Here is an 18,020-nt window from a genome sequence, read left to right as displayed (position 1 = left end):
ATGGGGGAGGGGGGAATATGGGGGATATGGGGGAGGGGGGATATGGGGGAGGGGGATATGGGGGAGGGGGGAATATGGGGGATTATGGGGGAGGGGGGATATGGGGGAGGGGGGATATGGGGGAGGGGGGATATGGGGGAGGGGGGATATGGGGGAGGGGGGAATATGGGGGATATGGGGGAGGGGGGAATATGGGGGAGGGGGGATATGGGGGATATGGGGGAGGGGGGGATATGGGGAGGGGGGATATGGGGGATATGGGGAGGGGGGATATGGGGGAGGGGGGATATGGGGGAGGGGGGGATATGGGGGAGGGGGGATTTGGGGGAGAGGGGATATGGGGGATATGGGGGACGCTCACCCTGCCTGCTCTGACGAGGTCGTTCACCTTCTTGTGGCACTGGGTGCCTGTCCGTGGTGTTAGGGCCACAGCGGTGACGGCCTCTGCCACCTCCCTCCACAGACGCCGGCTGTGGCGTGGGGCAACTCTGCGGCCGTGCCCGGGATACAGGGCGTCCCTCCTCTGCTCCACCGCATCCAGGAGCGCCTCCACATCGCGTGACTCGAACCTCGGGGCTGAGCGACGGCCAGCCATCAAGTCGGGTGTTGCGGTCGGCTGTTCCGGTCGGGTGGGGGGGAGCTGCGCGGCCTTATGAGCCGTCACGCCGTGCAGCGCGTATGACGCTGCACGGCGTGAACCACTGCGCAAGCGCGGATCCCGTTACGTCGCTGCTAGCCCATTTCGGGCCGCAGACTATCGGCCCATTTTTATGACGTGACGCAAGTGGGATTTGCGCCGTTTTTTGCGCCGATCGGCGGAGTTTCCGCCGATAACGGAGAATTTCGCCCCTTTAGTCATTTAATTTATTATCTCCTGATGTGTCTCAGTGACATGTTTTGTTTTATAATGCTCCTGTGAAGAGACTTGGGATGTTTTATTATATTAAAGATGCTATATAAATATAGGTTGTTGTTATTGTCTATCTGAGGGGGGGGGAAGTGGCCTGGGTTTAATGTTGCAGCATCTCTGACAGTGCAACACTCCCTCAGTACTGCACTGGAGAATCAGAGCAAATTCTGTGCTCAAGTGTCTGGAGTGGGACTTGAATCCGCAATCTTCTGATTCAGAAGTGAAAGTGTCAGCTGGCGGGGCGGAAATCAGTCCGTCGCGGGCCTAGCCCCTCAAGGTGAGGGCTCGACCCCTCAAGATGCGGAGAATTCTGCACCTTTGTGGCGGCGCGATGCCAGACTGATTCGCGCCGTTTTTGGCGCCGGTCGGTGGACATCGCGCCAATTGCGGAGAATCCCGCCCCGGGTTCCTGACCACTCAGACCACACTCCCCCCACGCAGTGGGGAACTCGGCCCATTGGGGGCGGAGCATTCGGTGGGGAAGGCTTCTGAAGACACGCCAATGACGTTCCAACGGCGCACGATGTGGTGACGCCATTTCAGAGGGGGCGGCGACTCAAAAACCACCGTCAAACCCGCGCCGCCCCCGGTTTGGGCGTCGGAAGGGAATCTCCATCCGGTCGCTGATTACAATATTGACTTTGGGCAATGAAGAATCCTGCCCATTGTCCTCAGAGGAAGGGAGAATAAGGGAAAATATTTGTTTGGTTACGGGAGGAGTATTGGAATTGCCAGTGCTTAATGACCTGATATGTTGAGAATGCTGAGTGTCAGGGCTCACGTGAGAGTTGGTCTTCTGAGTAATTAGTTACCCATCAGAAGATTATTATTTGGAAAAGTGAATCTGAAGGAGATATTAAATCTTCTGCTTAAACCTGCAATATGCAACATGGACTGAAACTGGATACTTAATACAATTACCCCAAGGCTCCAAATAAGTTATGTGTAATACCCAGGACACTTCTCCCATGCCTGTTTCCTGACACTAATTCCTTTTTATCATTTGATCTATGCTACACAGTAAAAGCAAGGTTCAGATGGATGTGCTCCACCTACTGACAGACTAGTTTGAAGAAATTATCAGCAAGATTTGTCATTTGGGTTTGCTGCTGGTGTTGAACTAGGTGAACAGGATAGATTTCATTATTTACAGTTAATGAAGTACTATTTGAAATTTAGTCACTGTTGTAATTTAGAGAAAGTGGCAGCCAGTTTGTAAACAGCAAGATTTTAGTGATATGAGTTGAAAGATGAATAAAGGCCTGGACACTGGGGGAACGTCCCCGTTTTCTTTCGAAATAGTCACATGGAATCTTTTACATACAGCTGAGAAGCTGGCCAGAGTCCCATCTGAAAGAAGACACCTCCAACAACGCAGCACACCCTCAGGACCACATCCTGCTTGTTGGTTGAAGGATTGGTCAGAACCACATCCCTGCTCTCTTCAAAATGGTGCCAGGAGATCTTTTATGTCCACTTGGGAGGGGAAATGGGGCCTTGGTTTAGCACCTCACACAAAAGGTGGCACCTCTGACGATGCAGCATTAGTGCTGCACAAGGATGTCAACCTGGATCGTGTACTCCAGCCTCTGAAGTGAGACTTGAATCTGCAACCTTCTGCCAAAGAGTTGAATGTGCTAACTAGCTAAGCTATGGCTCACACCTTAATGATGTTGACACCCTGGACGAGATGGAGGTAATCAGCCCTGGTTCCTGGTTTAGGTGTGTCTGGTGATGTTTGCTGAGGAGTGTACCTGTTGATTGCTTCAGATCATAATCCAGGTTCGACTCCCAGCTTGGGTCACTGTCTGTGCGGAGTCTGCACGTTCTCCCAGTGCCTGCGTGGGTTTCCTCCGGGTGCCAGTTTCCTCCTGAAAGACGTGCTTGTTAGGTGGATTGGACATTCTGAATTCTCCCTCCGTGAACCCGAACAGGTGCCGGAGTGTGGCGACTAGGGGATTTTCACAGTAACTTCATTGCAGTGTTAATGTAAGCCTACTTGTGACACTAAAGATTATTATATATTACGTTATTATAATAGATTTCAGGCACATTTAGCGTCGCCAACACGCCAGGGTTGCCCTTGCGTCTCCAGGAAATAACACAAATCTCCTTAAAACAACAATCAGGAGGAAAGTAACTTGCGAGAAACAAATTGTGGCTTTTCTTATTTTTTGAGTACTTTTGTTTACTAATTCTAAAAGATATTGGAGATGGTGGAAAAGGCTGTTCGACTGGGCAGGGCAGGTGGGATTTATGCTGAAACCTCCAGGAATGCCTCAACCAGAGTTGGAAATATAAGATACAGTGCCCCCTGTTTGAATATCTTGCTATCTATACTTAGACATGTGAAATGGTTTGTGGGATGGTTATCCTCAATGAATCAGCAGCTTCAGAAGAAGAATAGAAAAGACTGGAAATTAAGCTAAACCAATTTCTTGCACTCTGTGGACTGAGTGGAAACCCACTTGTACTGAAATGGTTTAGCAAATGGGAATTATAATCTTGGCAAAGCATTCTTTTCTGATTCCCTGACAGAGCAAGCTGGTTGCTTCAATTGCAGTTTGCCAAGCTGACTGTGTGAATCAGGATGTCGATCGGACAAGTCTGTGATCAGCCTCCCTCACTCCTGGTTACTGGTGCGCTCCAGTGTTGCTAAGTGTGTTATGGTTCCTTTGAGCCAATGGGAAACGATCTTATCAATGTCTGTCTGCTGTTCTAAATCAGAGAAGCACTCGCAGACAGTTTGAATGTCACAGCAATCCTCACGCAGGAAATCAGCAGGCATTGACGTACTGTCAGCCTGATTTAAATCAGTCCTGGAGATCACTATTCAGAAGACAAGACAGTTTGCATTTTCGACGTGTGCTCCTCTCTGAAAAAGCAGTCAGAAACAAAGACTTGATGATGGTCCTTTCCTGTGAATCACATTTATACGTAAAAATCTAAATGTTTGTTTATCTGATTGTAAATTCAGTGTTTTCTGTTTTCGCTAAAGCTGCTGCGCATGGTGGAGCAAAGGTATTTGGGGCCCTTTCACCTTAGAATCCCGACAGTGCAAAAGGAGGCCATTCAGCCCACCAACCCTCCGAAAGAGCCCTCGACCTAGGCTCACGGCCCCATGCCATCCCCGCAAGCCCAGTTAACCTGCACGTCTTTGGACACCAAAGGGCAATTTATCACGGCTAATCCACCAAACCTGCACATTTTTGGATTGTGGGAGGAAACCGGAGCACCCGGAGGAAACCCACACAGACATGAGGAGAACGGGCAAACTCCACACAGTCACGCAAGGATGGAATTGACCCCAGGTCCCTGGCGCTGTGAGTCAGCAGTGCTAACCAATGTGCAGTGACTGACCATTCTTTATCTCTGGGCTTTTGATGAATCCAGCAGGATTTTCAGCCTATGAGGGCCTGGTGAGCAATATATCACTCGCACTTGGTACCTGCACACAGATACTTACATCAGTTATCACTGGACAACGATCAGGAGCAAGATGCCCAGTTCCGGCACCTCTGCTATTCCAGCGTGATACTGAGGCAAGTGCAGTGTGCCAGCTGTGGTCAGGTTATTTACTCCTCATAACTGTCCCATGACCTCTGCTGCTGTGTGTGTGTGAGTGTGTGTGTACCTGTGAGTGTGTGTGTACCTGTGAGTGTGTGTGTATTTGTCAGTGTATGTGGTGTGAGAGTGTGCGAGTGTGTGTGTACCTATGAGTGCAGTGCGTGAATGCCTGTGGTGAGTGTGTGTACCTGTCAGTGTTTGTGGTGTGTGTGTGTGAGTGAGCGAGTGTGTGTGCATGTGAATGTGTGTGTGCCTGTGGTCTGTGTGTGTACCTGTCAGTGTGTGTGGTGTGTGTGTGTGAGTGAGCATGTGTGTGCCTGTGGTCTGTGTGTGTGGTGTGTGTGTGAGTGAGCGTGTGTGCATGTGAATGTGTGTGTGCCTGTGGTCTGTGTGTGTACCTGTCAGTGTGTGTGCTGTGTGACTGTGTGCCCCTGTGTGTGTGTGTTTATAGATATAACAAGTAAGGACAGTACTGAGCTTGGCTTTGATGACTTCCCATCACTATCTATGTGTGAAATTAGGTAGAATCATACCACACAAAGGAGGCTATTGGGCCCTTTGTGCTTGTGCCATCTCGTGGAAAAAGCTATTCAGTTAGTTCCACGTCCCCACTCTTCTTCCCAAAACCCAGCACCTAGTTCCTTTTTGAATATTTATCCAATTCCCCTTTTATAAGTTATCATTGAATCTGCTATCACCGCCCTATACTCAGTGCATTCCGGACCGTTGTAACAACTCGCTGCATAAATATGGAGGATGGTCACTTGGTATCACAGCTGGTGCACATCGAACGGCCTCAGAAAGAGTCTCTACCGTCCAGACATTGGAGGCAGAAATGGAGAGAGAGGGAACCTACCCTCATATGTAGTACTACACATTTCATACACAGGATTACACACATAGTGGGGCAGCACAGTGATGCAGTGGCTAGCACTGCTGCCTCATGGCGCCGAGGTCCCAAGTTCCATCTCAGCCCCGGGTCTGTCCATGTGAAGTTTACACATTCTCCCCGTGTCTGCGTGGGTCTCACCCCCACAACCCAAAGATGTGCAGGCTAGGTGAATTGGCCACTCTAAATTGCCCCTTAATTGGGAAAAAAGAATTGGGTACTTTAAATTTAAAAAAAAGGATTACCCACATTACAACACAGAACCAGACCATTCGGCCCAACCAGTTGATGCCGGTATTTATGCGCCACGCGAGCTCTCGCCCACCTTATCCCCTTTAAATCTACCATTGTAACACTCTACTCCCTTCTCCCTCATATGCTTGTCTAGCTTCTCCCTAAATGCATCTATTATTTGCTTCAACCACATCCTGTAGTAGTGGCTTCCCCATTTTTACCACTGGGTGAAGGCCTTGCTTCTAAATTCCCTATTGAATTTCTTGGTGACTGGATATTTCCTTTCCCACTTCTTGGTCTTTCAGTCGTGGCCGAGTGAGGCACACTCTCAACTTTCAGTCAGAAGGTTGCGGGATCAAGTCCCACTCTCGAGACTTGAGACTTTGGGCAGCACGGTAGCATTGTGGATAGCACAATTGCTTCACAGCTCCAGGGTCCCAGGTTCGATTCCGGCTTGGGTCACTGTCTGTGCGGAGTCTGCACATCCTCCCCGTGTGTGCGTGGGTTTCCTCCGGGTGCTCCGGTTTCCTCCCACAGTCCAAAGATGTGCAGGTTAGGTGCATTGGCCATGATAAATTGCCCTTAGTGTCCAAAATTGCCCTTCATGTTGGGTGGGGTTATTGGGTTATGGGGATAGGGTGGAGGTGTTGACCTTGGGTAGGGTGCTCTTTCCAAGAGCCGGTGCAGACTCGATGGGCCGAATGGCCTCCTTCTGCACTGTAAATTCTATGATCTATGACTTGAACTCAAATATCTAGGTTAACTCAAAAAACACTCTGAAAAATGAAAATCGCTTATTGTCACAAGTAGGCTTCAAATGAAGTTACTGTGAAAAGCCCCAAGTCGCTACATTCCGGCGCCTGTTCGGGGAGGCTGGTACGGGAATTGAACCGTGCTGCTGGCCTGCCTTGGTCTGTTTTAAAAGCCAGAGATTTAGCCCTATGCTAAACCAGCCCCTCTGGGTGTCTCAGTGGGGGAATGCTGTATTGTTAGAGGTGCTCTCTTTTGGATGAGACATTAAAGCCAAGGTTTGGCCCAGTGTCTCACATTCCCATTGCAGTATTTGAAGAAGAACATGATCGTTTTCCCTGGCATCAAGGCCAACATTTAACATCACTTAAAAAGAAGTTGATCTGTGTATTATTCCATTACTGTTCATGAGAACCTTTTTGACTGCTGTGTTTCTCTGTTAAAAAAGTGACTATACTTTGAACGTGTATCAACAATTAAGGGCTTTGAGATGTCCCAAGGTTGTGAAAGGCACTATATGAATGCAGTCCTTTTTCTCTTTTAGGGTTCTCCATACGACGGTCTTTCTGTCTGACAGTCAGCTGCACCTCTTCCTGCAAACGCAGCTGTCCGCAGCGCAGATTGAGTCTTGTGTTCAGGGCCATACTCCCTTCTCTGTCAATGAAGCCATCCTGGAACACGCCATGTGCAGGAAGAGCGTTCTGCCCAGAGAGGATGCTGGGGCTGTCGGCTACGAGTGTGAAAGGTAATCGGTGGCTTGTGAGTATTAAGAGGCGGGAAAGGTGGTTACCAAACTGCATGTTAACTTTACACCACCTCGCACACATGAAAGAAACCCAACACCAACTGGCAAAACAGCCAGGGGGAAATAATCATAGGGAAATCGCTAGAATCCATCATTTTATTTATTTATTTAAAATTTTTTAAAAATGTAGAGTACCCAATTCATTTTTTCCAATTAAGGGGCAATTTAGCGTGTTCAATCCACCTAGCCTGCACATCTTTGGGTTGTGGGGGCGAAACCCACGCAAACACGGGGAGAATGTGCAAACTTCACACGGACAGTGACCCAGAGCCGGGATCGAATCTGGGACCTCGGCGCCATGAGGCAGCAGTGCTAACCACTGCGCCACCATGCTGCCCCCAGAATCCATCATTAAGGAGGGAGTGTAGCAGGATACTCAGAAAATCATAATTTGATAAGGCACAGTCACCATGAGTTTGTGAAAGGGAAATTGTGTTTAACTAATTTATTAGAGCATTTTAATGAAGCATTCAGAAAGTGGATCAAGGGAAAGCTGTACATAGAGTACTTGAGTTTGCAGAAGGCACATGCTACATCAAAGATTACTCCACAAGATAAGGTTACATGATGTAGGAGGTATCAATGGCATAGATAAAGGATTGATTAGCTCAGAGGAAGCAGGGGCAGCACAGTGGCGCAGTGGTTAGCACTGCTGCCTCACGGCGCCGAGATCCCAGGTTTGATCCCGGCTCTGGGTCACTGTCTGTGTGGAGTTTGCGCATTCTCCCCGTGTCTGCGTGGGTTTCGCCCCCACAACCCAAAGATGTGCAGGCTAGGTGGATTGGCCACGCTAAATTGCCCCTTAATTGGAAAAAATGAATTGGGTACTCTAAATTTAAAAACAAAAGCTAAAGAGAAGCAGGCATAAATGGATCTTTTTTGGGTTGGCAAGATATAACAAATGGGATACCATCGGTGCTGATGCGACAAGTATTTACAATCTGCATCAATAATTTAGATGAAGGGATCGAATGTATGGGAGCTTTGGGAATGTATCGGAAAATTGCCGATGACACGAAGGTAGGTAGGGAAGAAAGTTGTCAAGAGGAGGCAGAGAGTTTGTAAAGGGATAGTGCCAGGTTAAGCCATTGGGCAAAAATCTGGAGCACAATGAGGGAAAATATGAATCTGTCCACTATGGTAGGAAGATTAGAAATACTGTTTAAATAGAGGGTGATCGCAGAACCCAATACCTGATACAGCGGTATCTGATTGTCCTGGTAGAAGATGCACAAAAGCTTAGTCTGCAGGTAGAGCAAATGATTAGGAAGGCAAATTGGAAAATTGCAATTTATTGCAAGAGGAAATGAATATAAAAGTAGAGACATTTTACTGCAGCTGTACAGGGCGTTGGTGAGACCACATCTGGAATACTGTGTACAGTTTTGATGTAATTATTTGATATAATTGCCTTAAAAGCAAAACAGAGAAGGTTCACTCGCCTGACTCCTGGGGTGGGAAAGGTTGGGCCTATGCCCATTGGAGGTCAGAAGATTGAGAAGTGATCTTATTGAAGTGTGTAAGGTCCCGAGGGAATTTGTTAGGGCAAATATCGCGAGGATGCCTCTACCTGCGGAAGAGACGAAGAACTAGGGGCACAGTTTAAGAATAAGAGGCCAACCATTTAAGACTGGGATATGGAGAATTTTCTTCTCCCAAAGAGTCATTAGTCTGTGAAATTCTCCTCCCCAGAAAGGGAAGACTGGGATATTGAATTTAATCAAAGCTGAGTTAGATTTTTGATAGACAAGGGAGTCATGGGTTCTGTGGAGCTGACTGCACAGCAGCATTGAGACCACAGCCAGACCAGCCATGATCTTGTTCAATGGCGGAGCAGGCTCGAAGAGATAAATGTCCTCCTCCTGTTCCTATCGCCTGTGTTTCCTGTGACTTCTTTTCCTGGAATACACCCCCTTAAATAACAGTGAGACAAGGTTCAGTAGTAACTTTTTTAAAAATGGAATTGGATAAATGCGCAAAGAACAATTTTTAGGTGTATAGGGAAAGAAAAGGAAGACAAATTGAAAAGCTGTTTCAAAGAAGCAGCAGAGGTCCGTGTGGAGTTTGCACATTCTCCCTGTGTCTGCATGGGTCTCACCCCCACAACCCAAACATGTGCAGGGTAGGTGAACTGGACACGCTAAATTCCCCTTAATTGGAAAAAAGTATAGGGTACTGTAAATTTATATTAACAAAAAGAAGCAGCACATGAATGATTGGCTGAATGGCCTCCTCCTAAGCTGTAAGACTTCATGATATAAGGAATGACTGTGAATATGCAAAACCCCTGGTATCACATCTGTGGCCAGTTCAGATCCACCTTCCAGCCCACCACCTTGATATTTACTTCCACTGACGCTAGTCAATGAGATGGACAGTCTGTTTTGCATTCCTGCCAAAGTCCAATTAGAGCCCAATCAATTCTGTGACATAAAGGAACAGTTGTGTTGCAATCTCCAGTAGCTTTCACTGATTTTTCATCAGCAGTAAGCTTGTTGCTTCTCTGTCTGTCTCTGTTAGCAAATTCCTTTTCCTCAACCCTGTCTTTGGTCTCCAAAGAGCCATAAACCTGTGTTCAGTGTATTGTACGTTTGAAAAGGACGTTTTGGCAGACTCTCTGAAGCTCTTTCTGAGTGCCAATGCTGAGCTAAGCCATGATGATTGTTGGCCTCTGCTCCAGCAGCGTGTTTTACCCTGGGTAGCAGTTAAAGGCCAAATGGCAAAATCAGCCCGGGATCACTGACTAGAGGCCCTGCTGTTGGGAAATGCATCTGTGTAGATGTCCGATTAGGACAGGATCGGGTTAACCTGTAATAGTCAACAGTCTGCCTGACATCCACTGTCACTGTCAACAAGGTTCTAGAATTCTGGGTCTCCCTGTTAGAACAGTACCTCACGAGGCAGAAAGACGTAAACATTTATAAAGCACCTTACATAACCTCACAACATCACAAAGTCTTACAGGCAATGTAGTATTTCTTTTGAAGTGTGGTCACTGTTGTGATGTCGGAAATGAAGCAGCCAATTTGCTCTAAGCAAACTCCCAGAAACAGCAATGTGATAATCAGATCGGCTGTTTTGAGGTGTTGATTGACGGCTAAATAGAGGCCTGAACACCAGGGAGAATTCTACTGCACATCTTCAAAACAATGGCATGGGATATTTTACATCCACCAGGGAGAACAGACAGGTCTATTTAGTATCTCATCTTAAAGATGGCACCTCTGACAGTGCAGAGCACCCTCAGAGTTGCACTGAAGTGCAGACTGAAATATATTTCTAGAAGGGATTTGAAATCACAAACTTCTGAGTCAGAATGAGAACGTGAGTTAATGGGCCTAGATAAAGGAGAGGAAAAACTGGAAAGAAAAATAGGTGTCCTGTAGGAAATTATTAATTTGACAAGAAATCAGATGAGAATGTGGGCCAGGATTCTCCCCTACCCGGCGGGGCGGGGGATCACGCCACTCCGGCGTCGGGCCACCCCAAAGGTGCGGATTTCTCCGCACGTTTAGGGGCCAAGCCCCCACCTTGAGGTGCTAGGCCTGCGCCGGAGTGGTTGGCGCGCCGCCGACTGGCGGGAAAGGCCTTTGGCACCACGCCAGCCAGGGCCGAAAGGACTAGGGGCACAGTTTAAGAATAAGAGGCCGACCATTTAAGACTGGGATATGGAGAATTTTCTTCTCCCAAAGAGTCATTAGTCTGTGAAATTCTCTTCCCCAGAAAGGGAAGACTGGGACATTGAATTTAATCAAAGCTCAGGCACAGGCCCACCTGCGGATCGGTGGGCCCCGATCGCAGGCCAGGCTACCATGGGGGCACCCCCCGGGGCCAGATTGCCCCCCCCCCCCCCCACCCAGGACCCCGGAGCCCGCCCGCGCCGCCTAGTCCTGCTGGGAAGAGAGATGGTTTGATTCTCGCCGGCGGGACAGGCATTCCAGCAGCGGGACTTCGGCCCATCGCGGGCCGGAGTGTCGCCGGGGGGGGGGGGGGGGGGCGCCGACTGGCGTGGCGCGATTCCCACCCCCAGCCGAATATCCGGTGCCGGAGAATTCGGCAACCGGCGGGGGCGGGATTCACGCCAGCCCCCGGCGATTCTCCGACCCGGCGGGGGGGTCGGAGAATCTCGCCCGTGATTTCTGGTGCGATGTGATGCTGCCTCACACTGGCACAGAATGATCAGTCCGCTCCTCGATCAGATGAAAGGAAATGCTAAAGCAATAACCTTTCTATCTGAAATATGGAGGACACTCATCGGCAAGGGTCTTTTCTTCTGTAATTTTTCATTCCTTTATAATTTTTTAAAAAATTAATTCTCAGGCATGATTTGCTGGTCATGGCTTGTTAGAACACTTCAGGAGGCAGTTAAGAGTTGATTCTGGAGTCCCATAAAGGTCAGATTGGGATAAGGGTGGTGAGTTTACTAAAGTGACCCATTTGGTTTTCTATGACACCGGAGCTAGGATTTAACTTTGCATATTTTTAAAAACAGAATTCAAATTCCCAAATTAGGGTTTGAGTTTGTGTCCTCGCGATGATTGGTTCAGGGTCTCTGGATTGCTGATCTGGTAATATAATCATTACACGACTGTGCTGCAGTTACTGCACTGCCAAGGATCGTGCCCAGGTGAGCGGTAGATGGCATCTGCTCCTCATCCTCGCTACATCAGTCACAGGTTGACGCAGGTGAGCAGCTGCTTGACTGAATGTATCTCTACATAAGGGAAGCACCATTCTCATTTTGGGATCGTGGGATGAGGAACGATTTGGGTAGAGGATTACAGCACCGATTCTCATTCCTTCACAATGCATGCCCACTGGATCCTGATTGCTGAATTCTGACAGGATAGCATTATCTTCTGCTAGGCTGTGATTCAAATCTAAATGATGCCTCAGGAACTGACTCGCATACTTTCTGTTTGCAACTAGCTCACCCTCTCACATTCTGGCGAGTGACATCGAAACCGGCAGCGAGGTCCCTGCAACACAGGAAGAGTCAGCTGCCTCGGACGGAATATGAGGACCAAGTTGGAATGATATATTCTGCATTATTGTGAAATTACCCAGATCCTAGGCCTGCAATGATTCCTGTCACTCAGAGTAGTTAAAATACTGACAGGCTGATATGTAGCTGTGATTCTGGGCTGTATGACACCAAAATATTGGACAGTTGCCTCGTGAAGCAACTTTGAATCGATTGACATTTACTGCTTATTTCAATAATAGGGTAGCAAAGCTAGACTAATGAAAGAATTCCCAGCAAATTCAAGAATACCTTTTAATACGGGGCATTTGTGGACTGTGATGTGAGCTGGATGCCTCATCGTCCTGTGAGGGAGATATTATGCTTCTGTTACCTCCAAACCCAACTATTCCAATGGTTTCTGGTCAGCCTCCAACCTTCCGCCTCCCACATCAACTCGTCCAAATCTCTGCTGCCTGTGTCCTAATTTATAAAAAGCACTGTTCACCTGCCACCCTCTGTGCTTGATGACCTGCATTGACGCCTGGTCTAGCGACACTTTGATTTTAAAATTCTCATCCTTGTTTTCAAATCCCTCCTTGGCATCACCTCTCCCTATCTCTGTATTCACCGACAGCCCCCCTCCCCAAACCTTCAATATCTCTGCAATTTGGCCTCTTATCCAAGCACCAGTTTTCATCAATTCACTATGGGCAGCCATGCTTCAGCTGCCTGGGCCTTGAACTCTGGAATTCCCTCCCTAAACCACTCCACCTCCCTACCTCTCACTCTTCCTCCAAGACACTCCATAAACCTACCTCTTTAGGGCAGCATGGCGGCGCAGTGGGTAGCACTGCTGCCTCACGGCGACGAGGCCCCAGGTTCCATCCCAGCTCTGGGTCACTGTCCGCGTGGAGTTTGCTCATTCTCCCCGTGTTTGTGTGGGTTTCGCCCCCACAACCCAAAGATGTGCAGGCTAGGTGGATAGGCCACGCTAAATTGCCCCTTAATTGGAAAAAAATTAATTGGGTATTCTAAGTTTATTTTTTAAAAACCTACCTCCTTGACCAAGATCTTGACCTAATATCTCCATATGTGGCTCGGTTGTCAAACTGTATCTGATGACAGTCCATTGAAGCAGCTTGGGATGTTTTACAACATTAAGGTGCAATATAAATGCAAGTGGTTGCTGTACAGAGAAGCTACATTGTGCATATCTATGTATCTATGGAGAGTGCTTAAGTCCTGTTAAATGGCTGACTCACCTTCTGTGTGGGTGTGCGTAGAGCAGTGCAATATTTGTTGCATGAATCAGCTTTTGTAACCTTCAGCTCAATTAATGCTTCCGTTCTTGCTCATTAAGATTGATGGAACTACGGATTGGGGGACACGACAAAGGGGAGTTTAGGAACAAACGACCCACCCTCATTTCCACAGGTGCCATTAAATCTCCACAACTGAAGGGTGATGGAGGCATCAGTGACGCCAGGGGAGGTGGTTTTTCTGCTTGTAAATCACATTATGGCTGTGTGCAGAAGTGGCCCTGCTAACTGCAAGAGCCCTGAGATTGTGGGACAACGTGCTGCTGAAGAATAAAATGGCATCCAAGGATGGTGTGCTTCACACACTGCAGCTAGAAATCAAGCCAGCATATGAAAAATTAAAGACTTATTCTCAAAAGGCCAATGAAGAGTACTCACTGTTTGAACGGAGGAAACTGGAGCCAACTTACGCACAGCATGATCCCACACACAGCAACCGGATCATTATCTGTTTTAATAAGCGGCTGGTTTAGCCCAGTGAAATTAAATGAAAAAAATGAAATGAAAATCGCTTATTGTCACGAGTAGGCTTCAAATGAAGTTACTCTGAAAAGCCCCTAGTCGCCACATTCCGGCGCCTGTTCGGGGTGGCTGGTACGGGAATTGAACCGTGCTGCTGGCTTGCGTTGGTTTGCTTTAAAAGCCAGCTATTTTAGCCCTGTGCTAAACCAGCCCCTGGGCTAGACAGCTGGTTTGTAATGCAGAACAGCCAGCAGCGCTGGTTCAATTCCCGTTCCAGCCTCCCCAAACAGGCGCCGGAATGTGGCGACTAGGGGCTTTTCACAGTAACTTCATACTTGTGACAATAAAAGGTTATTATTATTATTTATGTTAGTTGTGGGATAAATATTGGCCCAGGACATGATGCCTTTCTTTTTCGATGGGACCATGGTATGTCTCCTCTGAAAATTCCTTCCTCTGACAGTGCGGTACACCCTCCGTACTGACCCTCTGACAGTGCGGCTCCCTCAGTACTGACCCTCTGACAGTGCGGCACTCCCTCAGTACTGACCCTCTGACAGTGCGGTACACCCTCCGTACTGACCCTCTGACAGTGCGGCTCCCTCAGTACTGACCCTCTGACAGTGCGGCACTCCCTCAGTACTGACCCTCTGACAGTGCAGCACTCCCCCAGTACTGACCCTCTGACAGTGCGGCACTCCCTCAGTTATGACCCTCTGACAGTGCAGCACTCCCTCAGTACTGACCCTCTGACAGTGCGGCTCCCTCAGTACTGACCCTCTGACAGTGCAGCACTCCCTCAGTACTGACCCTCTGACAGTGCGGCACTCCCTCAGTACTGACCCTCTGACAGTGCGGCACTCCCTCAGTACTGACCCTCTGACAGTGCGGCACTCCCTCAGTACTGACCCTCTGACAGTGCGGCACTCCCTCAATACTGACCCTCTGACAGTGCAGCACTCCCTCAGTACTGACCCTCTGACAGTGCAGCACTCCCTCAGTACTGACCCTCTGACAGTGCGGCACTCCCTCAGTACTGACCCTCTGACAGTGCGGCACTCCCTCAGTACTGACCCTCTGACAGTGCGGCACTCCCTCAGTACTGACCCTCTGACAGTGCGGCACTCCGTCAGTACTGACCCTCTGACAGTGCGGCACTCCCTCAGTGCTGACATGGAATGTCAGTTTGCGTTTTGTGCTCAAAGCCATGGAGTGGAATTTGGACCCACAACAAAGTTCTGAATCAGAAGTGAGAGTGCGACCCACCGAGCCTGTGATATGGTCCGAATAAGGTAATGGCATGATGGGAAAACTGGTCAATGGGAAGACTGGTCAAAATGTTTGATACAATGTAAGAAAAATCTTTCTACTACAGAAGCAGGAAAATATTGACTTCAACAAACCAGTGCTGGTAAATTGTGAAGTTCTGTAAAGTGGCTGTGGTCGGGTTTCTGAAAGATCTAGCTCCATTCGTCTTCCCTCCCCACTTTGATTATGTAGAATATGAAGCTGGCTGGAGAACGTGCAGAGTCTGCGCGTTCTCCCCGTGCCTGCGTGGGTTTCCTCCGGGTGCTCCGGTTTCCTCCCACAAGTCCCGAAAGACATGCTGTTAGGCGAATTGGACATTCTGAATTCTCCCTCTGTGTACCCGAACAGGCGCCGGAATGTGGTGACTCGGGGCTTTTCACTGTAACTTCATTGCAGTGTCAATGTAAGCCTACTTGTGACACTAATAAAGATTATTATTATGTACACAGACAGATCAGAAATGGAGACCCAGTTTTAAATCTGTAGCAAATGAGAAATTGTGCACGAAAGGGCACCGCTTTCACTGACAGGGTGTAACCAGGGTAGTGCGGGTGTAACCAGGGTAGTGCGGGTGTAACCAGGGTAGTTCGGGTGTAACCAGGGTAGTTCGGGTGTAACCAGGGTAGAGCGGGTGTAACCAGGGTAGTTCGGGTGTAACCAGGGTAGAGCGGGTGTAACCAGGGTAGTTCGGGTGTAACCAGGGTAGAGCGGGTGTAACCAGGTCTCTAGAAAGAACAAATTCGGTAAATGCTGTTTGTGTATTTTGTTTTAGAGATTGATGACCTGGCTGCTGATTAAATAAAGAGTATGAACACAATTATTTAACACAGGACAAAGTTGCCTGCTTGATTGAGGTCTCATTTACCACCTTAAACATTCACTCCTTCCAGCGCACAGTGGCAGCTGTGTGTGCCACCTACAAGAGTCACTGCAGCAACCTGTCACGGTTCCTTCAATAGCATCTTCCAAGCTGGTCACCGAGATTACCTCCGAGAAGGACAAAGGCAGCAGGTGCAGGAGAACATCACCACCTGTAAGTTCTCCTCCAAATCACACACCATCCTGACCTGGAAATATACTGGCCTTTCATTCATTGCTACTGGGTGTGCGTATACTACACAATCTGCAGCAGTTCAGGAAGACGGCTCAGCATTGCCTCAGATGGGCAATAAATGTTTGCCTTGCCAGTGACACCGTAACCACAGAACGAATACTGTAATTTAAATAAAAGAGAACCGGAAAAGATTCAGAATGGTAATCGATATTTTGTGTTTATTTACTCACACAAGCAGCAATATAAGCATCCCTCCCCAGCCACAATGTGTAGATTCTTTTACTCTCGTTCTCATTTTCCCACAGTGCGCACTTACACCCAAAAATAGAATCTCTACAGTGCAGTAGGAGGTCAGATTCATGTTCCTGATCCAATCGGCCATTTTCTTCCATAGAATTATGGTGGCACAGTGGTTAGCACCGCTGCCTCACAGTGCCAGGGACCCGGGTTCAATTCGGGCCTTGGGTGACCTGTGTGTGGAGTTTGCACTTGCTCCCGGTGTTTGCATGGGTTTCCCCCCCGGCTTCCTCCCACAGTCCAAAGATGTGCAGGTTAAATGGATTGACGATGATGAATTGCCCCTAAGTGTCCAAATGATAGGTGGGGTTACAAGGATAGGGCGGGCGAATGGGCCTCATTCGGAGCGTTGGTTCAGACTTGATGGGCCAAATGGCCTCCTTCTGCAATGTCGGGATTCTATGATTGATTGATTCTATGAATTCCGAATATCTCCAAAATGCAAAATAAATAAACAGACCAGGGTGCTATTAAGACCCGGATGCCTTCAGTCCTGCCTCCTCCTATGTCATATTCTTATTCGAGTGGAATAACTTTTCTAAAAGACAGATGTAATTTACACAGACCCTCATTACATCTCCCAGCAACATCTCACTGGGCGTCAGGTAAAAGGAATACATTTGACAACTTAATCTGCCTCTGATTCAGAGACAAATGTTCACCAGGAGAACTCCCTGCCTCCCTTCAAATATTGTCATGGGATCTGCAATGACAACAGAAGCAGAGAGATGGGTGAGTCATAGAATCTTCCATCACAGAATTAAACCATTCAGCCCATCTTGTCTGTGCCGGCCCTTTGAAAGAGATGTCCAATTTAATCTCTTGGGCTTTTCCCTAAAACTCTGTAAATGAGTTATTTTCAGGTGCACCCAATTGACTCATTAAACTTTCTTTTTAAAACATTTTTTTCAAATTAAGGTGCAATTTTAGTGTGAGCAATCCACCTATCCTGAACATCTTTGGATTGTGGGGGTGAGACCCGCGCAGACACGGGGAGAATGTGCAAAGTCTACACGGACAGCTCATTAAACTTTCTATGGAATCTGATACCACTACCTTTTCAGGTCCTTTCTTTGTTCCAGATCTCTGTGCTTTCAAGTTTACTATAATGAAGTACAGTTCCTCCAATAATATTATAATAATATATGCCTTTTACATGTTTTGACATTTTACAAGTGGGAAAAAATATAAAACCTGGAAATCATTGCTTGTGAAAGTCGTAGTGAATTTGCTTGTGATATATGCTCTGTGGGGTGTACAGCTGTAGAATAAAGCCCTGTTCATCATCAATTGGCTGGAAAATCTTCCTAGTAACGACAAATTATTTCCTAATTAGACCTGGAGTGACGATGTCACAGTCATTTATCCATCAACTGTGAACATTATTGCACATCAGCAAGATTGAAACACACTGACACTTTCCATCGATTGACACAGCCAACATGAGATATACACTCAA

General features: G+C 47.8%; 1 protein-coding gene across 6 annotated transcripts in view; it reads left to right on the top strand.

Moving 5' to 3' along the window:
- Positions 1–16,462, top strand: part of LOC140398652 (sorting nexin-11-like) — a 166,254-nt gene extending 149,792 nt beyond the window's left edge. For 4 of the 6 annotated variants that reach the window (XM_072487564.1, XM_072487560.1, XM_072487561.1 and 1 more), the window contains 2 exons: positions 6,895–7,095; positions 12,085–16,462. In XM_072487564.1, the coding sequence (XP_072343665.1) occupies positions 6,895–7,095; positions 12,085–12,175 (292 nt within the window). In that variant the 3' untranslated portion in view covers positions 12,176–16,462. Of the gene's footprint in view, positions 1–6,894; positions 7,110–12,084 lie in introns of all 6 variants that reach the window. The other 2 variants (XM_072487565.1, XM_072487563.1) reach the window with 1 other exon arrangement.
- Positions 16,463–18,020: the final 1,558 nt, after the last annotated feature.

The sequence above is a fragment of the Scyliorhinus torazame genome, chromosome 21 (genome assembly GCF_047496885.1).
Source record: "Scyliorhinus torazame isolate Kashiwa2021f chromosome 21, sScyTor2.1, whole genome shotgun sequence".
NCBI lineage: Eukaryota > Metazoa > Chordata > Chondrichthyes > Carcharhiniformes > Scyliorhinidae > Scyliorhinus > Scyliorhinus torazame.
This window is presented reverse-complemented; position numbering and strand designations above follow the sequence as displayed.